The following is a 16385-nucleotide window of genomic DNA, read 5'->3' on the forward strand; positions in this document are numbered from 1 at the left end:
TTTAATGGCTGAGTAATATTCCATTGTGTATATGTACCACAGCTTCCTTATCCATTCGTCTGCTGATGGACATCTAGGTTGCTTCCATGTCCTGGCTATTGTAAACAGTGCTGCGATGAACACTGGGGTACATGCGTCTCTTTCAATTCTGGTTTCCTCTGTGTGTATGCCCAGCAGGGGGATTGCTGGGTCATATGGCAGTTCTATTCCCAGTTTTTTAAGGAATCTCCACACTGTTCTCCATAGTGGCTGTACTAGTTTGCATTCCCACCAACAGTATAAGAGGGTTCCCTTTTCTCCACACCCTCTCCAGCATGTATTGCTTGTAGACTTTTGGATAGCAGCCATTCTGACGGGCGTGAAATGGTACCTCATTGTGGTTTGATTTGCATTTCTCTAATAATGAGTGATGTAGAGCATCTTTTCATGTGTTTGTTAGCCATCTGTATGTCTTCTTTGGAGAAATGTCTATTTAGTTCTTTGGCCCATTTTTTGATTGGGTCGTTTATTTTTCTGGAATTCAGCTGCAGGAGTTGCTTGTATATTTTTGAGATTAACTGTTTGTCTGTTGCTTTGTTTGCTATTATTTTCTCCCATTCTTAAGGCTGTCTTTTCACCTTGCTTATAGTTTCCTTTGTTGTGCAAAAGCTTTTAATTTTAATTAGGTCCCATTTGTTTATTTTTGCTTTTATTTCCAATATTCTGGGAGGTGGGTCATGGAGGATCCTGCTGTGATTTATGTCGGAGAGTGTTTTTGTAGACCACTTTTAAATAGCAAGAATGATTTTAAATAAGTTATTCTACCTATATAAAAGGAAAATGAAGTAGAATTTTGCTTTGTAGAAATATTGCCTTATTTCTATCTCCTGTAATTTCAGATGATGAAGTAATTCTTTTCCTGAGATTAAAGCCTACTTGTACTTATCAATAACTACAAAACCCCCAGAGCTACACCAGATAAAAAGTTTATACATATAAATAATAATGATTATAATGACAGTTGAAATATTTAAATTTTATAAAACTTGGATGCATAATACTTCTCATTGGTCCAACTTTCCCAAGAGCGCACAAAGCACAGATTCTCAAATTTCACATTCTTTATTTTATTTTTTCTCTAAAATTCCATCAGGAAAGTGTCAAAGTAACAATAATAAAATAATGACTACTATTATTATTTATAGTGTATCTACTAAGTGTAAGGCATTTACATTCTGTCATTAGAGTCATGCACAAATCCATATAGTAAATTGAACTTCCATTCTTTCATGGAAGAAGCTGAGGCTTTGAAAGTATAAGAGACTTGTTCAAGGTCACAGCACTAATAAGTTGCAAAACTGGATTATGAGTCTAAATCTGCATCATTTCAAAGTAACTTCTCTTTCTAGTATACAGACTGCTTTTATTTCTTTTTTAAGAATTTTGAGATAGTCACTCATGAACTAAGCAGAAGAAAATTTCATTCGAGGGTTGTAGAAACCTAGCCCACCCATGTCTAAATGAAAGTTTTAAATCTCCTCCCCCCTGCCCCCACTCTCCCCACCTCTACCACCTGACTTAGGAAATGAAAGCATGCAGAACCCTCTGCCCGACATCCCTGGAAGCCACAGCACACTGCGGCAGGTGCGACTTCAACTTTACCAGCCATGTTTGTACTGTGATAAGAGGATCTCACAATTCCATCAGGAAGGAATCGATGGAAGAAATATGTTCATCTGCTGAAGAGACTGTTCATACAGGAAGTGTAAACACACTCTCCTTCACAGGTAACAGAGAGGGAGCCACCTGCCTATGGCTTAGAAAGGAGAGTGACAGGCTGTTGAAAATGCAGATTTATTTCCCTTTGACCTCATCTCCTTCCTTCACCTCGTATCATTTAATTCCATCATACTTAGGAGCCAGCTAGTTACCAGGTAATTAAAGGTACAATCTGGAACTGTTCAAAGTTAGTAGTTTAAAAAATTTTTAAGTCTAACTTCAAACAGGGATGTATGTTATTTTTAAGTAAGCCCATAGAGAATAAAGAACAGAGGGATAAATTAGTTTTGTGACCTTTTATGGTATACACAGTTAATTTTAAATGAGCCTAATTTTCTCAAAAGTTTGAATGCAGGCTTTCAACAAATGCCATGAGCGAACGTTGTTAATGTTATTCTTGCAAGCAGAAAAGAGGCAGAAACATGTTTGTTCATTAAGACCTGACAGCGTCATTCCAAGGAGCAGACAGACTGCTCAGTGAAATCAGCATTTCCTTTCCTTTTCAGTCTGGGTCCAGATGCTGTGCTCTCCCATAGTCTTTTTGGGGGTGTTCCCCAAGACGGCCACCATCTTGCGAGTAAGAACCTTCATGGTTATGGAAAATAGTAATTTCTAAGCCCCATCTTGGCCTTAAAGCATTAGTCCAAAATAGTGATTCTCAGGCTTAGCTGAGTGTAGAGAAAAATGCTGTGAATTTTAGGATTATCTCCAAAATAGTTCACTTTTTTAAATTCAACCATTTACTTAAAGCTCTACTTAAGTTTGTGTTTTTTGAAAAATTAAATGTGTGTGTGCAACTGTGTGTGTATATGTGTGTACACACACCTGTTGTTTAGAGTGAAATAGAATACATGTAAGTGACATAATTCAAGCAAGCTAAAGTCAAATAAACAAAGTCCACTCCATTCCATCATGACTCCATTGTCTCACCCAGCCACTGGTAGGTGCTAATGGCAAATCTTGAGAAGGAAAATAATAAAGCAGGACACTGGGAGGAGAAGGAGTAGATTAGGGAGGGAAGGAAGGGAAATAAAGTTTACTGAGTATTATTTAGTTCCAGTATTGTGCTAGGCATTTTTTTGAAGTATAGGTGATTTACAATGTGTGTTAATTTCTGCTGTACAGCAAAGTGATTCGGTTGTGTGTGTGTGTGTGTGTGTGTGTGTGTGTGTGTGTGTGTGTACTTTAAAATTCTTTTCCATTATGGTTAGTCACAGGATATTGAATATAGCTCCCTGTCCTCTACAGTAGGACTTTGTTGTTTATCTCTTCTGTATATAATAGTTTGCATCTGCCAACCCCAAAATCCCAACCCATTCTCCCCCCTCCCCCAACAACTTTGTGCTAGGCATTTTTAAACCTTACCTAATTTACCCTCAAAGCCATCAGGTAAGTATGATCATTTAACTGATGAGGAAATCAAATGTCAGATCTGTAAATAAAAGTAACTTGTTGTGGGAAAAGTAAGGTTCATATAACGTCATTGTTAGGAGCAGTAGACATAAGAGGACTCCACACAGTGTAAGGCTCCTTTCTGGGTGCTCCAAACCTCCTTCAAGCTCTTTCTTCCACCTGAAATGTGTTTCTTAACTGTCACACTCAAGGACAAGGTCAGAATTCATGTCTTCAGTGAAGACTTCCCAAGTCCAGCCCCTTTCCCTTCTGTGCTCCAATGACACATGGTCAAGCCATTCACCACCCCTACCATACCCATGTGGACACTTGTCTTGTCTCTCCCACCAGATAGAAATATCCATGTCAAAAGAACAGCCCTGTTTACCTTTTAGATTTATCACACTGTAAGCAAACAAAAAATATTTATTGTAATGCCTTTAATTGGGAAAAGCCTCAGGATAGAAGCCAGTTGGACCACTAATCTCCTCCCAGCCCCTGTTATAGATTTAATTCATGAACCCTCATTTAAAACTTACTATGTTTCCTTCTAAGAGGATTCTCTACTTTTATCTGCCTTTTTTTAAGCAGGGTGAAGATTTTGAAGGATTTTTGAGACATATTTGTGATAGACTTCTCCAGAAGAAAATAGTTGTTTCCAATTACTGATATAATATTATGAGAGTTTAAAATGACCGTATTTCAGATCATTTTGCCTACTGGAAAACAGTGTTAATTGAAAATGAAAAATGACAAAATTTTCTTCTTCAGGAAAAAATTTAAGCACTTGAATGATGCTCAAATTCCATTGAGACCAATTTAGAGTAAAAACGTCAATTTTTTTTAGAAATTGGCAATTTAAACCTACCACCGCCAGTGCTGACCAAAATTCATTTGTTCATACAATCTTTTATTTATCAAAAAAGTTATTAAATCCTTACTAATAACCAGTCAGTATACCAGGACAGGCAGATTCTTTACCATCTGAGCTACCAGGGAAGCCCTTCATACCAGGACCTTTAAAACAAATAGGAATTTCCATAAGGGATTTGAAGTTAATAGGAAGAGATGGGGAAACAAATATGTAATCACCTCTAATATGAGAAATGATGTGCAGATAAGTTCTATGATAGAGGTTAGCATAGGATAATTTTGAAGAGTATGACAAGGACACCTAACCCAGATTGGAGAGGTAAGGAAGGAGGAAGGACTTCAAGAAGGATATTATGCCTGAGGAAAGAACTGAAGGACAAGTTGGAGCCTATCAGGTTAAGGGGAGGTGAACTAGGCGGAGAAAGAACCACATGCAAAGTACAGGAAGCAAGAGGAAGCTGAGCATGTCTGAAAAACAAAAGTGCCTCAATATGGATGTAGCATGTATAAGGCAGAGAAAGTCATGGAGAAGAGGCCAGAGAGCAGGGGTCAAATAATGAAGCCCTTTGAGGCCACACTAAAGAGTTCATCTTTATGCAACAATGAGTGGATAGTAAAACTTTTTAAGCAATGGAATGACACAGTTATATACACATTTTTGGAAGGATTGTTCTGTCAGCTAAAAAAAATGAAGACAAATATGTGTGGGACATTTCAGCAGTTAACGAGTAAATATTGAACAAACATACACTCCCTAATGCCCAACACCCCCAATTATCAGAATATTAGCACCATGTAATGTATAAAATGATTTTAAAGATTAAGATGAAAGAAGGAGAGTTAAAAATTCTGGCAAGGAACAAAGAGCTCTGAGAAATGAGAGAGATGATTGAGGAAAGGTAAAATTTCAACAAATGATTTCTTATGTGTAATCCAAAAAAAAAAAAAAATAAAGAATGCTTTTATGGGCTGGGAATGTCTTTGAAAAACCAGCCCTCATGGGAAAATACAGAAACAAGAATAAGACATGAGAGAGTCAAAGGAGAATGAAATACAGTGGAGGAAAGACCAGGAATGAAGTGTGGAGAGCTGTCATAGATAAAGTTAGAAATGGAAACGTGGGCTTGAAATGTACAGAATAACAGGTACTTATAATGAGTAGCTTAATCTACTATAACAAGATATTCAAAACTCGAGTTACCATCTGTGGGTCAGTGGACGCTCTGGGCAGCTCACTCCCACAGGGTCATTCAGGATCTAGATTCCTCATCATGCTTCCAGGTGGTACAGCCTGAGTTACCACACCACCCTAGTTCTAGCCGATTAGAAGGGGATAAGAATGCAAACGGAAGGCAAGTGATTTCCTCTTTAGAAAGTGAGGCACAAATTGCCTATGTCACTTCCCACGCTCCTTCCATTGTTGATAAGTCATGTGACTACACCAAACTGCAACTTGGTGACTACACCAAGTTGCAAAGGTAACTGAGAAATGTAGACTCTGGCCAAGAGGTCTCTGACCTGGACAGAGGGAGATCTGGGAACTCAGTGGTGGTCATCACAGGTACAAAGCAGCAGTTACCCTGAGAAAAATGAAGACAGAAATACATTTGTATAGCAATTTATATTTTATGAAGTTCTGCAACATAACTTACTGAATTTTATTTTCACAGTAATTCTATAAAAGAGGCAGAGTAGGGTTTATTGTAAGGAGATGCATGTAAAGAGAATGTGATAAAATAACCCAAGTGGATGGAGCTGAGAATTAACCTGCATCCAATGGAGATATGGCAGGTAGCCTGGCAGCCAAGGAGGGCCTCTTCTGACCCTCCTGTCTAAGAAAAAGTTATCAGAAACTGCCACACAAAAATACACATGTACATATTCAAAATTCACACAATTAAATAAGTGGAAAGCAGATTTAAATAATTAAACTTTCAAGGAATGCTTTTGGTAAATTTGTAGCATTTGTACTTCCAAAGTTATTAAAACTCGAAATTGAACTAAGATGTTTGAGACACCTTTTGAGACACCATTGAATCACGTGGATGGTTATCTAAAACTTTAGCCAGACCAAAAATCTTAGCAAGTTGGCTTTGTTGTTTTAATTAGATTGGTTGGTTTGATTTTTGTTTTCTGGTTTGATGGAAGATGGAAGAAAGAATATGCAGTGCAGTATATACAGTATATATAATGGAGTGTGAATTCATTTTTATTCACTAAAATGGTATCATCATATTCTAAGTTTCAATTCCTTTATCTCATAACAACTACATTATAAATCATATAGTAATTTAATAAAGTAATATTGACAATGTAATAATTGGTAAAGCTTATAATAATAAAATTATATAAGAATGTTGCCAAACCCACATCATGCAGAAGAGATCATGAACTTGGGAAGCATAAACATCTAATGTACATTAATTGAGTGCTTTTATTTTTCAATCTGTTTTCTAATGTATCCATAGTTCTCTATTCAGAAAGGTGAATTCTATTCTCTGCAATTTCATATCTCTGTGTCTTTCATATCTCTAAATATTGTAATAAGCACAATATTTTTTATGATTCAGAAAGTAAAGACATTCAAGTTTTTATTTGCATACACTGGGATTAGAACATTAGGCATTTATTTTTAACTCTTTAAAGGCTTTGATATTCACTTTCAATAGGATGGTAAAAAAGTTTTTTAATTTTTTGAAAAAACTTCACTGTCTGATTTTCTGTCTTTCCAGATGTGAACCTGGAGCCCTACATGATGTATGAATATAGGATTTCTGCATGGAATCGCTATGGGCGAGGATTCAGCAAGGCAGTTAGAGCCAGAACAAAAGAAGATGTGCCTGAAGGAGTGAGTCCCCCCAGGTGGACAAAAATGGATCATCTTGATGATGTAATAGTCTTAAGCTGGAAGAAACCTATACAATCAAATGGTATTAAACTATTTTTAAAATTAAAATAACATAATCGCATTAAATCCATAAGGGAACTGAAATTAGTGAGATGCATTTAATTGGCATACATCTAACCACTAAAAATAGAACTTTATAGTTTTGTGCCAACTAATCATTCATTTGTGAATTAGCCCTCACAAATGTTTAGCCCCAAATTATTATTTTCCTTGAATCCCAGCATGTATCTGAGCTACTTTCAAACAAGCAAAGCATGTTATGGGAGGGCAAAATAGTTTTGAAAGTAAATGTTTGATAGTTGAGGGGAAATAAACAATTGACTCTGATTATTTATGTCAAGAATCTATCCCCTCCATACGAGTGAGTATAATTAAGAACTGCTTGAATATAGCAGTGTAATAGCAAATTAAAATTAAATAATGCTATATTATCCCATTTCTTCAGAACTCTAAGCCATCTCTAATTTGTTTGCAAATAGTTTAAGGAATCCCACACTCAAATTCAGGCATTTGTCTGCCTCTTTTAGGTCCTATTATTGCCTACATTCTTCTCCGAAATGGAATTGAACGTTTTCGAGGAACATCAGTGAGCTTCTCTGATACGGAAGGAATTCAGCCCTTTATGGAATATTCATATCAGCTGAAAGCTTGCACAGTTGCTGGCTGTGCCACCAGCAGCAAGGTAAGAGGAGTTTGCCTAAACTCTGGACAGAACTGCCCAATGTTAAGACTGTAGGAAGGTCCAGGTTATGAGTAATGTTTCCAGTGACAGAAAACAGTGTCCACCCCAATAAAGTAGGGTGTCCATATGGCATCTCAACTGAGTACCAACGCTTCCACCTGAAAGGATAGATCACTGAAAGAGAGATTCAAATATCAATGTTTCCTTCACAAAATGAAAAAAACTTGAACCAGTATTATCCTCTTAATCCCCTTCTCCTCCACCAATCACTTTTTAGTTGATCTTCAATAAATTCATAACAATTCCCAAGCCATTTCTCAGTTTAAAAACAGAAATTCTATTTAAATATCATTTCAACAAAAATTGTCATTTCTTGTAAAACAGAGAAGGGCAAAGGAGTCTGACATAGGGAAATAAAATAGTTCTAAGTCTTCTCCAACAGCCTTGACAAGACTCAGTAGTCAACTGTATGTAGGGGAATAAAAATGAAGTATCATAGGTATTTTCAAAGTATCTGGCTTGACCAATTTGTAGGTCATGGTGCCATTTTGCAAGCAAATCAAAAAACAAAAATACATATTCATAGTATATGTATATATCATGACTATTACTCAGCCATAAAAGATAATTAAATAATGCCATTTGCAGAAACATCAACAGACCAAGAGATTATCACACTAAGTGAATAAGCCAGAGAAAGACAAATGACATATGATACTGCTTATATGTGTAATCTAGAAGAATGGATACAAAGTCTTTTCTTTGTAAAGAAAGGACATATTTACAAGATAAAAATAGTTTCACAGACATAGAAAATAAGTTTATGATTACCAAAGGGGAAAGTGAGGAGAAGGGATAAATTAGGAATTTGGAATTAACATATACACATTACTATATATAAAATAAACAAGGACCTACTGTATAGCACAGGGAACTATGCTCAATATTTCATAATAATCTATAGGGGGAAGAATCTGAATAAGAATACACACACACACACACATATATATATATAACTGAGTCACTTTGGTGTATGCCTGAAATTAACACAATTCAGTATTTTTAAAAAGAAGAAAAGTTAAAAGTAAAGAATGATTAACATTTTTAAAGCTTTCAAAAATATATTTAAGAGGAGGAGAAGATAGCAGAATGGTTGTTGTTCAGTCATTCAGTCATGTCTGACTCTTTGCAACCCCATGGACAGCAGCACTCCCAGCTTCCCTGTCCTTCACTACCTCCCAGAGTTTGCTCAACTTATATCCATTGAGTCAATGATGCCATCCAACCATCTAATCCTCTGTCACCCGCTTCTCATCCTGCCTTCAATCCTTCCCAGCACCAGGGTCTTTTCCAATGAATCAGCTCTTCGCATCACGTGGCCAAAAATTCAGAGCTTCAGTTTCATCATCAGTTAAAAATATGCAGGACTGATTTGACTGGTTTGATCACCTTGCAGTCGAAAGGACTCTCAAGAGTCTTTTCCAACACCACAGTTCAAAAGCATCAATTCTTTGACTCTCAGCCTTCTTTATAGTCCAATTGTCAAATCCATACATGACTACTGGATAAACCATAGCTTTGACTATATGCACCTTTGTCAGCAAAGTCATGTCTCTGCTTTTTAATGTGCTCTCCAGGTTGGTCATAGCTTTTCTTCCAAAGAGCAAGCATCTTTTAATATCATGACTGCAGTCACCATCTGCAGTGATTTTGGAGCCCAAGAAAATAAAGTCTGTCACTGTTTCCATTGTTTCCCCATCTATTTGCCATGAAGTGATGGGATCAGGTGCCATGATCTTAGTTTTTTGAATGTTGAGTTTTAAGCCAGTTTTTCACCTTCTCTTCACCTTCATTAAGAGGCTCTTTCATTCCTCTTCACTTTCTGCTGTTAGGGTGATGTCATAGGCATATCTGAGGTTATTGATATTTCTCCCAGCAATTCTGATTCCAGCCTGTGATTCACTCAGCCCGACATGTCATATGTACTCTGCATAGAAATTAAATAAGCAGGATGACAATATACAGCCTTGATGTACCCTTTTCCCAATTTTGAACCAGTCCGTTGTTCCGTGTCTGGTTCTAGCTGTTCCTTATTTACCTGCATACAGGTTTCTCAGGAGGCAGGTAAGGTAGTCTGATATTCCCATCTCTTGAAGATTTTTCCAGTTTTCTGTGATCCACACAGTCAAAGGCTTTAGTGTAATCAATGAAGCAGATGTTTTTCTAGAATTCTCTTGCTTTTTCTATGATCCAACAGATGTTGGTAATTTGATCTCTGGTTCCTCTGCCTTCTCTAAATCCAGGTTGTACATCTGGAAGTTCTCGGTTCACATACTGTTGAAGCAATATTATTTGGTATTTTAGGTGAAAGTGTCTAGTCAGAAGCTGGATTAAGAAGTGACTGAAATTTGTTGAAAAGATCTATGGAGGAAGTTGAAGCAACGAGTTTGAATGTGGTCATTTAAGAACAGACAGAGGGACAAAAACGAAAAACCATAGATGACCAGCCACCTTGGGGGAGCTACTAAATGAAAAAAGGAAGAAGCAATTAAACAATTTGGGAGGAAAATAAGGAAAGAGCCATTTCACCGATGCCAAACTAGTCAGAGGAAACGCAGTTTTCATATGGTTTAAACTTGAGCAGCTCAGCATCTTTGAACGCTGTTGAAGAACCGTCCAAACACAACGTTCATTCAGACCCATCAGTTGCACCCCGCCATCTAGACAGATGGCAGCTGATTGGCCCAATCAAAAATTATGGTCCAAAGGGTCCTAGAACCATTCTGTGCTTTTCACATAACGCAGCTCCTTTCTACCAGATGCCAAAACAATCCATGAAAAAGCGCAATCAGACTTAATTCTGTGAAAAAACAAAGGCAGCCAATTTTTCCACCCAAATATATTTTGACAATGTTGAGCAAATCACTGGTTGAGTTATCCTTTTTTTCTTCTCACTTGGTTCTCTTTCTAGAACATTGGTGCAGACACTATAAAGTCATCCTGGGTATCATAGGAGGAGTAACAAAACTGCTGTCCATTTACACTGTTCAAAGTATATTATATGCAAGCAAGTTCAGATGTGGGTTTTGCTCCAAATTTACTGGTGCTTAAAATGTACAAAATCAGGCTGTTAAAATGCAAAGACACCGATGGGCCATATGGAAGAGAGTTATCAAGAGTTCTCTAGTAAGACAGTCTGCCAGCCAGATTTTACTTGTTTAAACTGAGGACTGCACTCTGCCGTCAAAACTGTTGTTGAACCGTTGTGATAAATGGTAGTCGAAGACTTAGGGAATACATTCAAGGTCAGATTTCATTGTTTGACTAGGATGGGAGAGAAAGAATTTTAAAAAGAGGGACTGCTTCTCCAAGCCCCGCTAATGATATGCCAGGCTAAGACAACAACATTTTAAAACAAAAGTGACATTCTCATTGATCAGAATACCTAGTGTACTATTCCAAGAAATTGCTGTTTAACTCCTGTGTTTTCAGGTCGTTGCAGCTACCACCCAAGGAATCCCTCAGAATATCCCTCCGCCAAGAGTCACGGCCCCCAGTGCAGAGGCTCTGCATGTGAGTTGGCATGTCCCTCCGAAGCCAAATGGCGTCATTAAAGAGTACCAGCTAAGACAGGTCGGGAAAGGTCTCATCTACACTGACACCACTGACAGGAGGCAGCATACGGTCACAGGTAAAAAAAACAGGAAAACCTACCGGAAGAGTCTGTCAATGTGGTTAGGGGGGCAAAGCCTCCCAGGGGTGTGTTTGATATATGAGGTCACTTCGAGAGGACGTGTTCTCTTGACATATGGTCAGGTCCCACTTATCCATGCTAATAGAAGAGCCCACACTGGCAGCAATAAGCCACAACAGCAGATAACTTCAGAAATAATTTATATTTGGCTTTGATATGCATTGTGTGTAGGGTTTTTGCATCAATATTAAGGTTTGTTTTTTTTTCCCCCCAGACTAACAGTAAGATGCATTTTCATTCCCCAAGGATATACTGGTAGTTAATGGGACTAGGAGAGCCAGGAATGTACTTGAAGGAAGGAGAAAAATCAACCAGAGGCTAACATTTATCTACTGTGTGGGTAATTAATACACAGAATAGTTGACAGTTGACTGGTTGTGACAATTTGTTGTTATTATTAACATTAATTAATAGTAATTGTATTATTTTGTCACTTATAACATGTATTATAATTAGCTTTAATAATATAATAATAGTACAGTACTATAGTATAGTGTCAGAAATTACTAGCAGTGATTTTAATAATAATTAACATGTTTTAGTCTGAATGTCACTGCTGAATAAAAGCAATTTCTGACTTACCCAGTCTAGGTCAGCTTTGCTAATACACCATCACATCACCTTGTTTTATTTTCACCACAGACCTTTCACTGCCTGACAGTATTTGCTTTTTATTTGCCTTTTTATGTCCTGCTCCTTTGCGAGTATCTCTACCTACTTCAATCCCGTACCTTGAGCACCCAGAACAATCTGTGACACAGCAGTAGGTGCTAAATAAATGTTTGAGAATAAGTGAATTTAATGTGTTGAATACTGTCCTAAGCTTTGGCATTTACTGTTTAATTTGATCCTCATCACAAACCTATGGGGCAGAGAGAATTATTACCCCCATTGTACGGAATAGAATGCTTCAAGAGAATTAGTAACTTAGCTCATCATTTAGACTATTGAATCATCCCAGACAGCTGCATAAGTTTGTTTAGTTTCTGAGAACACAAGCTAGAGTTTACAAACTTTCACTCTTTCCCTATTGTCAGAACTCCCCAAATCCCCCCAACCCTTCCCACCCCCCCAATCCCCCACCCCCCCACCCGCAGGCTTCCTTAGTGAATGAATGCCTTCCTTCCATTGGACCCTATACTTAGCAGGGGACATTGATACCAGGGATGATGAAATTCACATAGAAGTGCAGGAAAGCCTGGAAAAGCAAATCTGATTTTTCCTTAGAGGAGGCACAGGCTGTGCTATACAGGTGGAAAAAATAAATTCATCGTGATTTACTGTCAACTGGACAATTTCCTGACACACAGCAAGCACTCACTGACAGATGTCCACTGTTTTCCAAAAGTGCCATAAGCCTACAGAAGGTGCTTAATAAAATATTTGCGGACTAGCACATTGCAATCCTGATCTGCTAAGCTGATGATAATGGAGATGGGAAAGCCCTCATCCATTTAGATGATCAAATTTGTTCCTTATTTCAGTAAAATTGAAAATCATCACCAGTAATTAAAATGATGTTATTTTCCATGATAAAAACTTACATGTATATGGTGATTTATAATTTTAAAGAACCATTGCATTTTGACTCCTGTGATTCTCATCACATCCTTGTAAGTGAGGGATGTTTTAAACACATTACTGACCAGGGAATTTTTGCAGAAACTAATGCCTATAGCATTAGTACATCTCTGGTCAATAATGTGTTAATATCCACATTTGAAAGATGAAGGTGAAAACTGGCCTACTCGGGGTGCCCAAGGCATTCACTGCTTCCTTCTATAAGGAAACCATTTCATTCAAAAAAATAAAAGACATGTAGCCTGCTTGTTGTGTTCTAGATAGTATATTAAGTGCTCCAAAATTAGACTGCTGCTCTTGAGAAGTTCCCGATACTAGTGACGAGTTAAGGACTAGCTTGTGCAGTGCTGCTCCAACAGAACTCTGTACCAAATGGGGTGGAAGAAATCAAAAGAATGACTTAGAAAGGCCGTGGAATGTTAATTTACAGAGTTTTGAAAGCAAAGTTAAGGCCCATGAAGACTTTGTAGCGATAAAAATTTCACCATAAACTGGGATACAAGGGTGAAGAATTCTCTTCCTAAGTAATCTGTCTACTCAATCAGCATAGGCTTCCAACTATTGCCAGCTGTAATGGTTTCCATTTTTAGAAACCAACAGTTAAGTGCCAGCAGACCACATTCAATTGTGTTGTTCAAATCAACAGAATTGAAAACCTCCTTAATTATAAAATGATTGCAAAGATTTTTGTTTAAATATTTTCACTCCACCAATTCTATTATTTTTTATGACTTTTTTTATGGCAGAGAAGATTTCATGTGCATAACTCAATGCCAAAGTTCCTCTTTTATTGGGATAAACATTTTAAAGTTTTTCCACCTAATATTATTTTTTTTAAGATTATAAAAGGGAAAAAAATTCGTTAGAATTCATTTCATCCATCCCTCTGTACTATTTTAGACAGATTTCGAAGGTACTTCACTTGGACAATATAGTCCTAAACAGATTTCTTTGTTAAATGAGTAAATATATCTTTATTCAGAAAAACCTTACTAAATATACCCTTATATATATAGTTCCTATGGGACAGGTGTGGTGCTTGGCGTTAGAAAATCTGAAACCCAAGACCTGTGTAGTGTTCACGCATTTTATCTGCCAGGGAAAATTCAGTTCCGTGGTTAGTTGACTGATCAAATTCAGTAGGGAACTATTTTATGATGGGAATGACTGTTTTATTGAGTTTATGAAATGAACTAAAATAATCAAATTTATTTCACGTTCAGTCTCAAACATCTGATTGAAGAGCTGCCCAAACCCCCACTCCCCTGTGCAAGAGATAAAGGTTTTGATTTTTCTCATCATTTCCAAAACCGCGGCATTCCCTGAGTCACAGTCAAACACTGATGAAGCTGTAGCTCTAGTCATCCAGGAGCCTGAGAATCTAGGTCCCTAGAAATGACAGAAGGGAAAGAGGGCACCTAGCACCAGCCCCATTGTCTCCATGATTATTTTTAATTACCTCAAAGCTTTAGAAACATGATCCCGTAAATGCTTTGTGGGAATAGAGGCAAATGCACTCATCATGTGAAATCCATAAATTGCTTATAATCCTCTCAAGATGTAAAAAAAAAAAAAAAAAAAGCATTAAGTAATTGAAGACAGGAAGTCCTCAGTTAATTATTTAGAGGTGTTATCAATGCTCTAAGTAAACCAAAGCGCTTTCTGCTATCTCACTGAGCCCAGTACCATGGGGACCAAGGATAGCAGCCATCATCTTCTCAGATTTGCTAATGCAAACAGCGCGTGGCAGCTTGTCAATAAAAGACCTTTTCATATCATTTATTACTAGACATGCCCACCATCCTGCACAGAACAAATGGGACATCAGTGATGGCATTGTTTCACTTTGGGTTGCCACACTTGAAATGTGGACCTCCTAATGTGGGCATCGGGGTAGAGAGGGGGGGAAGGATTAACGAAATAATTGGGGACACTGAGAACAAAATGAATTAATCATGTCCTCTTTAGCAGCAGACATGATAGGGCTTATGTGTCTCTTAACGCTGGGGGAAATGTTTTCCAAATAATTCATTGAAAGTTGCTCATCGTTTCATTTCAGTGAAAGGGGAAGAGTTACCAGCCTTAGGTTAACAAGGAAAGAATAATCTGTCTTTTCTCATACTATTAGAAACTTGTGAAAACCTCCTGTGATAAAACAGCATAAATCCTACCAGGGCTAATTGTAGCAGAAAGTGTGCTACTAATGTACTGAAACAGATATAGTACATACCACTTTTGAAACAAAGAAAACATAGTTTGACCATCCATATCCCAAAATGTGGACATTTTTTACATGAAGATTTTACATTTAGGTAACTCTATCATGTGCTCCCATAGTATCCTACACTTGACTCTCATGGTATTAATCATGCTTCATTGAATATCCTTTTACTTGTCTCTACTCCTCAACCAGAAGTTAAAGTTTTTAAAAACAGAGGCAGCAGCTTCTTTTTGCCATTGTGTTACCTGTACTGTGACCTATCACAGTACCTAACAGACATTAAATGTTTTGAAAATCCTTGTTGAATGAATAAATGTTGAGTAGTGAACTCTTGGGTTGGCCAAAAATTTCATTCAGGTTTTTCCATTACAGCTTACAGAAAAATCCAAACAGAATTTTGGGGCAACCCAGTAGTATCTGAACTAGATTCCATATTGGTTGGATATAAAAATCAGAGTCAGACACAGCTAAAGCTCAGGATGGGTGACACGATTTGCTAAGCCCAGTGCAAAATGAAAGCATGGGGCTCCTTTGTTCAAAAATCATTAAGAATTTCAGGACGATGAAAACTGACCCACGCTCAGGATCCTTCTAAGCATGGTCTGAGGTTACTGCATAGCTTTTGTGTCCTGGTCTCTGGCAGTTTGAATTTATTTGCAGTAAACTTCTTTTATAATTTATTATTTTGTATTAGAGTATAGTTGATTTACAAGGTTGCATTGCTTTCAAGTATACAGCAAACTGATTCATACACACACACACATACATATATCCATTCTTTTTCAGATTCCTTTTCCTTATAGGTTATTACAAAGTATTGAGTAGAATTCCGTGTGCTATACAGTAGGTCCTTGTTCATTATCTATTTTATATATAGTAGTGGTCACTATGAACAAAGCTAGTGCCAGCAAATTTGGAAAATTCAGCAGTGGCCACAGGACTGGGAAAGGTCAGTTTTCATTCCAATCCCAAAGAAAGGCAGTGCCAAAGAATGTTCAAACTGTTGCACAATTGCATTCATCTCACATGCTAGCAATGTAATGCTCAAAATTCTCCAAGCTAGGCTTCAACAGTACATGAACTGAGAATTTCAGATGTTCAAGCTGGATTTAGAAAAGGCAGAGGAACCAGAGATCAAATTGCCAATATCTGTCAGATCATAGAAAAAGCAAGCGAATTCCAGAAAAATGTCTGCTTCACTGACTACACTGAAGCC

The 16385-nt window shown here is 37.4% G+C and overlaps 1 protein-coding gene across 1 annotated transcript in view; it reads left to right on the plus strand.

Annotated features, from left to right (window-relative positions):
* USH2A (usherin) overlaps nucleotides 1-16385 on the plus strand; it is a 901466-nt gene that overhangs the window by 693809 nt on the left and 191272 nt on the right. The window contains exons 51-54 of the mRNA XM_081491700.1: nucleotides 1562-1766; nucleotides 6756-6953; nucleotides 7459-7613; nucleotides 11106-11304. Coding sequence (XP_081347826.1) covers nucleotides 1562-1766; nucleotides 6756-6953; nucleotides 7459-7613; nucleotides 11106-11304 — 757 coding nt within the window. The remainder of the gene's footprint in view (nucleotides 1-1561; nucleotides 1767-6755; nucleotides 6954-7458; nucleotides 7614-11105; nucleotides 11305-16385) is intronic.

Source organism: Giraffa tippelskirchi, chromosome 5 (assembly GCF_054371585.1).
Source record: "Giraffa tippelskirchi isolate mGirTip1 chromosome 5, T2T-mGirTip1v1.2.pri, whole genome shotgun sequence".
NCBI lineage: Eukaryota > Metazoa > Chordata > Mammalia > Artiodactyla > Giraffidae > Giraffa > Giraffa tippelskirchi.